At 30.9% G+C, this 9,267-nt stretch overlaps 1 protein-coding gene across 4 annotated transcripts; it reads right to left on the bottom strand.

Moving 5' to 3' along the window:
* Window positions 1-1,582: 1,582 nt before the first annotated feature.
* Window positions 1,583-8,901, bottom strand: LOC126871872 (mitochondrial glutamate carrier 1-like). 4 transcript variants are annotated; one of them, XM_050631173.1, is made up of 9 exons: window positions 8,408-8,885; window positions 5,867-6,041; window positions 5,194-5,260; window positions 4,846-4,980; window positions 4,578-4,727; window positions 4,067-4,203; window positions 2,630-2,815; window positions 2,404-2,554; window positions 1,583-2,046 (listed from the first exon to the last, which is right to left on the bottom strand). In XM_050631173.1, exons 3-9 carry the CDS (start codon window positions 5,232-5,234, stop codon window positions 1,908-1,910), a joined length of 939 nt encoding a protein of 312 aa, XP_050487130.1. In that variant the 5' UTR covers window positions 5,235-5,260; window positions 5,867-6,041; window positions 8,408-8,885; the 3' UTR covers window positions 1,583-1,907. The 4 variants fall into 4 exon arrangements, with proteins under 4 accessions (XP_050487130.1, XP_050487128.1, XP_050487129.1 ...); XM_050631171.1 differs by lacking the exon at window positions 5,867-6,041 and having other exon boundaries at window positions 5,194-5,239; window positions 8,408-8,901; XM_050631172.1 differs by lacking the exon at window positions 5,867-6,041 and having other exon boundaries at window positions 8,408-8,764.
* Between the last annotated feature and the right edge of the window lie 366 nt (window positions 8,902-9,267).

The raw sequence follows: 9,267 nt of genomic DNA, 5'->3' as shown, positions 1-9,267 counted from the left end.
AAAAAAAAAAAAGAAACAACATATAATAAAGTCCTTGCAAAAAACAACCGTTAAATAACATTTTTAATAAAAATTGTACTAATGAAACAAAATCACATTTCTCTCATCTTTTATGGGAGAGAAATTTGTGCTTGAACAACTTATGCAAAAAAATAAATTTCCTTAGGAATATTTTTGAAGAACCGCCAAGATTTACTTCTGTACAATGTCAATATACATCGATAACATGAATATTTTTATTATATATCTAGAATTTCTTTTACTAGTAAAATTGACAATAAATCCCCATATTTGGGAAATTTCTTCTAGTATCTCTCCACAAAATTTCCTAAGAAGGAAAACGGAAGAACAATTTAACTCTCAATTGTTGTGATATTTAATAAATATTTTAAACAGATACAAATCTATAAATGCATCTGAAGATAAATAATTATAAAAGATAGAAATAAGTATAGAAATATTTCAAACAACATAAATTAAAACGACTTGAGGTTCTTTAATAAGTTAACTATGTTTATGATAATCGTATAATTATGTTAACAGAACATAGAATAACAATATGTTAAACTTTAATTTAAAACATACATTAAAACAAAACATTAATTTACAAAATTTAAAATACAACAAAACTATGCATTCCTTGATGCATGATTTTTATATTTTATAATCATACCAATTAAGAGTTATTTCCTATTATTTGATTCTTAAAGATATAGCAATGATCTGACGACAGCATTAACTAGAATTCACAAATGAAATTATGTAATCTCTTACAAAATATAAGCTCTTGTTATCACGGTAGACTATACCAGTGTTCCCATCATTACCCGACATAATATATACAACATAAATAATTTAGTCGATTTTTTCGCGATATTTATTAACGATATGATGTATAATACGTGCTTAGGTATGTCATACTTTATGTTTATAAATTTTTCCGCAAACATATTCGCGTTCCATTTATATATAAAATAAAAATAAGATGTAAAAATAATCGTCTATCTTACTTTGCAGATACCTTAATAACTTATTGTAAATGTTATAAAAAACTAAAATGTGAAATAAAAAAGTATATAAAGAAAGTTGGAAACACTGGTTGTTGAAGAAGTAATTCATACGAGGGATAGGTAAGATGGGAATAATAGAATCCTAAGATTTATAATTAGTTCGTCAATAGTGAAAATAAGCGAATTCGATCGCAAATTACGAATTTCATTCTCATTCGATAATAATATTAAGTCAAAATCAACGTTATCATTTATAAACGGTGACCTAGCCTTCGCAATAGCTCACCAGAACCTTGATTATCTGAAGAGACAATCACAAAAACACATAGAAATAAATTCATGAGATTAACTGCCTAATTACATTGAATTTCTTCTTCTCTGCTTCTATTATACTCAAATTCTATCTTATAATTTAATTCGATGAGACATGTATCAAACTTAAAATCATATTACTATTGAAATGCTGTGTAATTTTTGATATTTTGTTAAGTTTTAAGCCGTAGAGAGGTTTTCATTTTATTTACAACTCCATTTTATTTTGAGAGCTTTATTGCACTATGAAATCTTCAAAAAAAAAAAAAAAAAAAAAAGAAAAAAAAAAAAAAGAAGACAAACAAAATTAAAAGTAATTGCAATTAAAAGAACTATTATAATAATACATAAATATCAAAAATAAAAAAAAGACACTTCTGTACGTCGATAATTTATCAAATAAACATTAAATACATTTTGCGCGCGTCCGATAACCAAGGTTCTCAGGTAATTAAGAAAAGAACAACTCACTTACTCAGCAACTAGCGAACCGTATTAAGCGAACATACATCTATTACGCGCCAGTTATTGTCAGTTTAATCCCAGAGTATTCTAAGACGACACAGAAGAAGAAGAGGGCGATGTTCATTTAAGACCCAATAGCCATTCTGCGACGCCGAGGTAGTAAATGGTTTGTGCAATCCCGAAAAGGGGTGCTATCACGATCATTCTGCACGCTCCACCTTTGAAGAATGCAGTTGGACCTTCGTTCTTCAATGTTTTACTACAAAATAGATAAATAGTAATTATACTATTTCAGTATTTTTACACAATTTTCTAAAGTTATCCAAAATATTAATATTTTTCTACTATCTTTTTTATTAACGCATTGGCATTAACTAATTGGTATAGTTATCTGTCATACAATCTGAAACATTATATCCGTTTCTTATTAATTTGATTTTCAGTTATTTAAGATTACGATATTTTCACCACATTCAGAACTGAATATTTTTTGGTCAACCATAATAATTTTTTGGTTGAAGAAAGATAACGCACACAAGAAACATTAGCGTGAAAAGATCATTATGTCAACGGGATAATTAAGATGATTATAATTTTATACGAATGTCATACTCACGTTATGCAGTCCAGTACACCATCGTATGTTGGTTCACCGGGTGCCTTTTTGATTACTTGCAATCTTGTTTTGACTACGTCAAACGGATTCACGGATAATGCAGCTATAGAACCAGCGATACAGCCAGACAAAAACGAACACCAAAATACGGCTAGCCGATGAAACAAAAAATGTTAATTAAATCTTTGAACTATAAATAAATGTTCAGAATGAGATCGAAACTTACAGGAACCATCCTCTCTCTTTGGCCCAACATCGTTCAGTCTAGCGAATAGTGGGAAGTAAATAATAGAAAATGTGACATCTCTAAGCGCTGTTGCACCAGTACCTTGATAAAGTCCCAAAATGCCTCTTTTCCGCAATAAATCTTTCGTTAATGATAAAGCCGACACCTTTGGTACAACTTTCCCAGCTGTAATAATTATTCGTATTTACACGCCATAAATTAATCCTGCCAGATAAATAATAAGTAACAAATAATCGTCGACATTTTCCTATTAATTGTCCCATCGATCATTGTAATTGAAAACTTAAATCTTAGAAATGTTGTATCTTTAAGAAAGAATTGTACGTTTAAGAAATTTTAATGTTAAATTTGAAAATTATGCTATGCTTATTTTAGGTATAACGGATTTTTTAATACAGTACTTTTTTATACAAATAACGCTACTAAAATCATAAACATAACTAACGCATTCGCTGCCATTAAAATACGGCCATACTGTTCCATTTGTCGTTCTTTTTATCAGACTGCACAAAAGCAAACTGCAATGATTACGTCAGCAGTATTACGACGATAATTAAATCTATGTAACGTTATGCGCCAGTGGCAACGAATGCGTTAATGAATTCCGGTCAGCTGTTAGTTTTATATTTTATATCGTAAAAGGTGAATAACCAGTACACACAAAGAGAACCTTTGACACGAAGGAGGGAGACACACCTCGATAAATCAGGCATAACATAAAGAATTAAATCTTAAAAAATGGACAAGAGAAACTTAATCGTGAAAAACACCAGGTTGGAGTGGACGGACTAATTAATAATTTCATTTTAAGAGAAGAACACTGCTTGTGAAGAAACATGATGTTTTATGTTAGGAAGTAGAAAAATTAAAAAATATATATATCTATTTTGTAAAAGAATTTTGTAAAAGGTATTAAATTTCTTCCTCAAGGAAAACATTTGTAGAACAAGTCAAAGTTCCAAAAATCAAAATTTGATCCTGGAGAGTGCGTTAACAATAACAACATTTCTATTCTAATCTTGAAACAAACGCATTCCTCTCAAACCGTTTACCGGTCCATATTTGATACGTTGCCATCCGTCTGCAATTAAATCTTCCCGTCCTGAAATTTTTATCGGCTATCGCGGACGTCATGTAGCTGTAAAAAATACGAATCGAACGAAATCAAATTTCCCGAATCCAAATCTAGATCGCAATTCATTCCACGTTTCAGTGAATGTACTTGAGAAATTTGTGATATACGTTAACGTAAATAGAATGTAAAATATTTTACGTGCTCTGTGAAAGAATTACTTTCAAATTATTAATAATTGTGCTCGTTCAATGTTTTCAAAATCATTTTAGCCTAATTGTAAAATAAGGTTTTTTGTAAATAATTTCGTTTCTAATTAATTGCAAATATTTTACAAAATTTACCTTCCTTTGCTGCTGCCGCTACTCGTCCAGCATCTTGCATTTGGATTTTCAGTAGTTCCATCGGTGTTGTGACGATAATTTGACATGCTCCAGCTAATCCACCGGCAAGCATTTCACGTTCTAGTGGCAGTTTCTGTCTGTGCAGAAAATCGATAGATTTTAACTATCACTGCTATTAGCTGTACTTTAACTACCAACATTGTTATCTCTGTATAATTATCAACATTAATATTAGATTAGTATTAATGTACATTAAACACACACACACACGTGCGTGCGTGCGTGCGCATACGCACATATGTATATGTATACATGTATATACCCTAGTCATGAATATACCCTATATCGACATTATATCGAGATATGAATATTAATGTCGGTATCAATATCGATCGATCAATATAGGTTATAGACATCACTATTATACATACCAACTTATGTATGTAGTACTATTCTTAATAGCATGCACATCTTTACTTAACACTTAATTGTTATTGGAAGAATAACATACCCAGGCCCTGTAGATAAGTAATAACGAAATGTATCGTTGGCAGTGAGTTTGATTGCCTTTTCTGGTGTGATTAAAAGAATGTTCACACCAGATCCTTTATACATGCCAAAGTAGCCTTCGGCAATGTAAGTCTTCTTAAAGCAGTCAAACCTGAAATATATCATTTTTATGATTAATTAGAAAAACCATTACATTTTATTTTGTACAAATTGACTCAATGTGATTATCCTATTTTCTTAAAGATTTATCGGAAGCTATAATCACTTACATTGATTTGTACATTCGTTCGCCACTAGGGCCAATAACTTGATTCTGTAATCGTGTTTTAACCAAGTCCAGTGGGAATACCACAGAGACACCGATGATACCTGCGATCCCGCCATTTATAATTTTTGGAAGAAGTCTAAAATTTATTTGCGACATATATATATGTGTGTGTGTGTGCGCGTGTGTGTGCGCGCGCGCGTGCGCGCACACACACACACACAAATATACTGGTAATTTATTAATTGTTGATTAAGCGTAAATTTGTACACGCTTGTGCCATAACATCGTTACGGTGAGAATCAAATATATTTGTTAGTTATGTTTTTCTTGCATCGAACGGATTACTTACTTAAATTGATCTGGAACTTTTTTCACGCTGTCCTTTTCCATTGAAACTATAATTTATAATTTCCTTCCTGTTACAAAATTACATGTGGTAAATATACGATAATGATTATATACACTTGTTATTGTATACAAAATTATGCAACACAATTACATTCTATGTATTATAATTATTTTTGGATAAAGACGGTGGATTATATTTTTAAAGCGGTAAAAAATTAATACGAAAATTTGAAAATGTCTTGAACAGGGATTATTCTAAAGTTGATCATATATCTTAATTTCCTGATCACTGATTCTATTTGTATTTTTATTCAATATTCATTACATGTAGGTAAATATTTCTTTCAATAAAGTATTGTTCTTCGTTATGCAATTTTTCGTTGGTAATTATCTTCTTCTAAAAACTTACAATAAAATAAGAAACTTTTTCATCTTTTTTCTTCCAATTAAGTGCATTATCGATATCAAATTTAGATTTGCATACACATATACTGTATCTTATATAAACTTTCAATTAACAGCAATCAATGTACGTAACGGCAAAGTTATATTTTCATCTTGATGGATAAAATTATGTATCAAAATAATATTGTAATATAAATAAGCATATGGAAAGTATCTGTTCGTCATTAGGTTCTAAGGACTACGAAAAGTTTTCTGTATATACAACTTACACGCATATGTATAATGACACGTGCACAACTATGGATGCAAATGGTCCTTCTTATACTGGCAACATTGCCACTTTCAACTACCATTTCTCGGCGAGAAATATGACCTGGACACATCATTGATTTCTTACGAAAGCCAGAGCTTCCAGCAGACGTCGCGTCGTAACCATCAGTTTGACTAGCAACGACCATTCGAATATTATGAGAGACTAGTAAATATGTATGGCAAATTACACTTTCTCTGTTATATTGAGTTAAAGATTTAAGTTAAGTTTTCTGAATAAAAACAGGTGATAATACATAAAGAAACAATAACTTTAACGTTGCATGACTTTTAAAAACGTTTATTTTAATTCAGTATACATATCTAAAAACATACTGGGTGTCCCAGCAATCGTGGTACAATCGACAATAGGATGATTTTACGCGAAGAAAAAAGTCGAAAATATACAATAAAATTTATTCATAAAATATTTCGTTTTCAAGAAAAATAAATCTGAAAATTTATTGCGCGCGTATACTAGGTCAGTTCTTAACTTGCATTTTTATCTTATTTTCTCGTATACATAGAATAATCATCTGCTGATTGTTTACACGTATCTAACCTGCGATTAGTCAAGTTTAAGCATACTTGACAAATTTTCAAACTCGATTTTCTTGAAAACGAAGCGTCGTATGAAAAAGCGTTTATTCTATATTTTTAATTTGTTTTTTCACACAGAACCAGCATTATTGTCGACTGTACCACGATTGCTGGGACATCCTGTAACCATGTTCGTAAATAAGGTTTCCTTTTAAATTTCTTTCTTCAAGTTTCACTCTTTACGCTTAGACGAAAATCGAGCAATCAGCAAGTTGTAAAATAATCCTACTCAAGCCTTTCAACGTTTTCAGCGATTTTCGATGCGTTACAATTCGAGGGGTTTCGACACAAGTGTCGATCGATTTCTCTTCAATGAATTCCGTCATCGCGACGAACTCTACGAGGTCGGTTTCACTGAATACATAAACCGAGATTTTTTTCTTTTCGTTCTCTCTCTCTTTCTTTTTTCTTTTTTTTTTCTTTTAAATTACCTACACGATTAAAGCCTATGTTATAAAGTGAAAATACACAAATTGGTGTCACAAATGTACTGATTTTACTAACAATTTTTGCTCGTCATGTTTACCCTAAATATGTTGGCAACTTCGGTAACTAAAGTAATAATGGTTTGATATTTCAAACTCCATGAAACTTCAAGGAAATTTCAATTTGCGTACAACTCTGCGATTGATTTACTAACTACATATTTTAAAACTTCTCACACTTTGCAGTCTCACACAAATATTATAAATTCTATTCAATCGTATAAATCCTTTCATTTCAATCCATTTCAATCATATAAACTCTTTTCACATTATTTTAAATAATCACTAAACCGCGGATTTTTATATATTTATGGGAAATTGAAAGGTGTAAAAATATTCAGGATGCACATGAAATGCGAAAATATATAAAATATCTAAAATACAATACTTGTTATTAATACTTAATAGATAAAACAATTTCTGTGTAGATTCCATTCCTTTGATAATGTTTATAGAAATATTAATTTCCATAAATATCCGCAGTCTAATAGTAACGTTTTTGAAAGACGGAAAACAATTTGTGTTATAGACTAATTTGAGCTTCTGCATCTCTGAATGTTATCGTTCAACCTTGAACGTTAGTAGTATAACAAAAAAGATAAAGGAATCATTATATAACGAATTGATATCTGCACAATTGCAAGCGCAGAATTGCATTATGCACAGATACATATTCGCTAAATCTTATTGTAGATAACTAAAAACTTATATACATGTGAAAGCATATGTACACGACGTATACATACATAACGATATCCCGCGATGAAATTAATATGTCTAAATCTGTATAACTTTATCTCAACGTAAATGACAATGTTAACAGACAACGTAATATCGTCTCACGAGCAAATATATGAATGGAAAGTAAAATATTAATAAGAAAATAAGTAGGTATATATCTGTGAAGAAGCTATAAGCGATACCTTAAGCACGAGAATCAATAATCTATCGATTATATACGCATCAGTTAAGTATTATCAGTTGAGCATTAAACGATGAATATCTACATACATAAACAATTAAACGTTAAATATGGAAGAAGCAATAAAGTAGGTTAGGTAACGACCATACCACCTGAAACCATATACTAGAAAGGTTAGATTTTAATTTAGAAAAAATACTTCAACAACTTCCTTCACAGACTATCTCGCTATTATTTTCAGCCGCTTACATTTCATGGAAAACGGCTTTTCAATCAAACAAAGATCTTTAATCACGAATCCTCGAAAATTCAATTTCTTCAAATATCCTGACAGAAGTCTACCGATCAATGTTAATGTTAACAATAAACAGTAAAAAGCGTAAAACAATACAAATGTGAATAGTTAAATTGGTATTGGCAAGTCATATTTTTCAGGTAGTTGGTAAAATTTTGGAATGACAGCCAACCGGAAATTCAGCAGAAGACATACTCACCGATTGAAAATGGAGAGTGATCGTGGTCGTGGTAGTGGTCGCTCACAGAATTTCGTTGACAAAAAGCAGTTCTTATCATCGAGAGCGATAGTAGGGATGACGTAGGAAGCTCAATCTCAAACAGGCAGTGTGACTAGCATGATACCCGGGAGATTTCGTTTTCACCGAGGATCTGAAGAGATAAAAGAGGACCACGGACCACGGACCACGGGTGGAACCGTCGTTCACTTACGTCACAAGTTACGCACCAATCGCAATGGCCTGTATCAACGAAAGAAAGAGAGGGAATATTTATGAGCGACGATAGTCTTCGTTTAAATGTTTAAATAGTATAAATTAAAGCAATTATTGATAAATATATTTGCCAATCAATTGAAATGTATTTGTACTAGATACTTAATTTGAACTATAACTTCAATAGAAATGAATCTCATTGTTTGACGTATAATTAAATGTACAGGGTGTTTCAGTATTAGGGTGTTTCAGATGGTACAGGCAAAGTGGGGTTATTCTTTATAAAAGAATAAGAACAAAATATATAGAACGAAGTACATAGAATGAAATTTTTTTCATTTAAGGCTTCGTTTTCGAGAAATTGAAGATTGAATATTTATCAAGTATACTTGAACTTTGTTAATTTCGAACCGGATTGAATCGAATAATAGATGAAAAATAATTGTATCGGTAAAAGTAAGTAAAAAATGTAACGTAAAATTTTGTCATAGGACGTTCCATTTTTGAGAAAATAAAAATTCAAAATTAATCAAGCGTGCGTGTATCAAACTATTTTCTTGAAAACGAGGCCTTAAACGGAAAAATTTTATTCAACATTTTTCACTTATTTTCGCATGTAAGATAAC

The sequence above is a fragment of the Bombus huntii genome, chromosome 12 (genome assembly GCF_024542735.1).
Source record: "Bombus huntii isolate Logan2020A chromosome 12, iyBomHunt1.1, whole genome shotgun sequence".
NCBI classification, from domain to species: domain Eukaryota; kingdom Metazoa; phylum Arthropoda; class Insecta; order Hymenoptera; family Apidae; genus Bombus; species Bombus huntii.
The sequence above is the reverse complement of the archived record's forward strand: the minus strand, read 5'-3'. Positions and strand labels throughout refer to the sequence as shown.

What these genes read in the sequence shown, in the direction of transcription:
- LOC126871872 (XM_050631171.1), bottom strand. Translation starts at nt 8,486, where the DNA reads ATGATAAGAACTGCTTTTTGTCAACGAAATTCTGTGAGCGACCACTAC. An exon ending in TCACTCTCCATTTTCAATCG is followed by an intron (nt 5,240 to 8,407) that starts GTGAGTATGTCT and finishes TATAAATTATAG; the next exon opens with TTTCAATGGAAAAGGACAGC. An exon ending in GAACGAATGTACAAATCAAT is followed by an intron (nt 4,728 to 4,845) that starts GTAAGTGATTAT and finishes GATATATTTCAG; the next exon opens with GTTTGACTGCTTTAAGAAGA.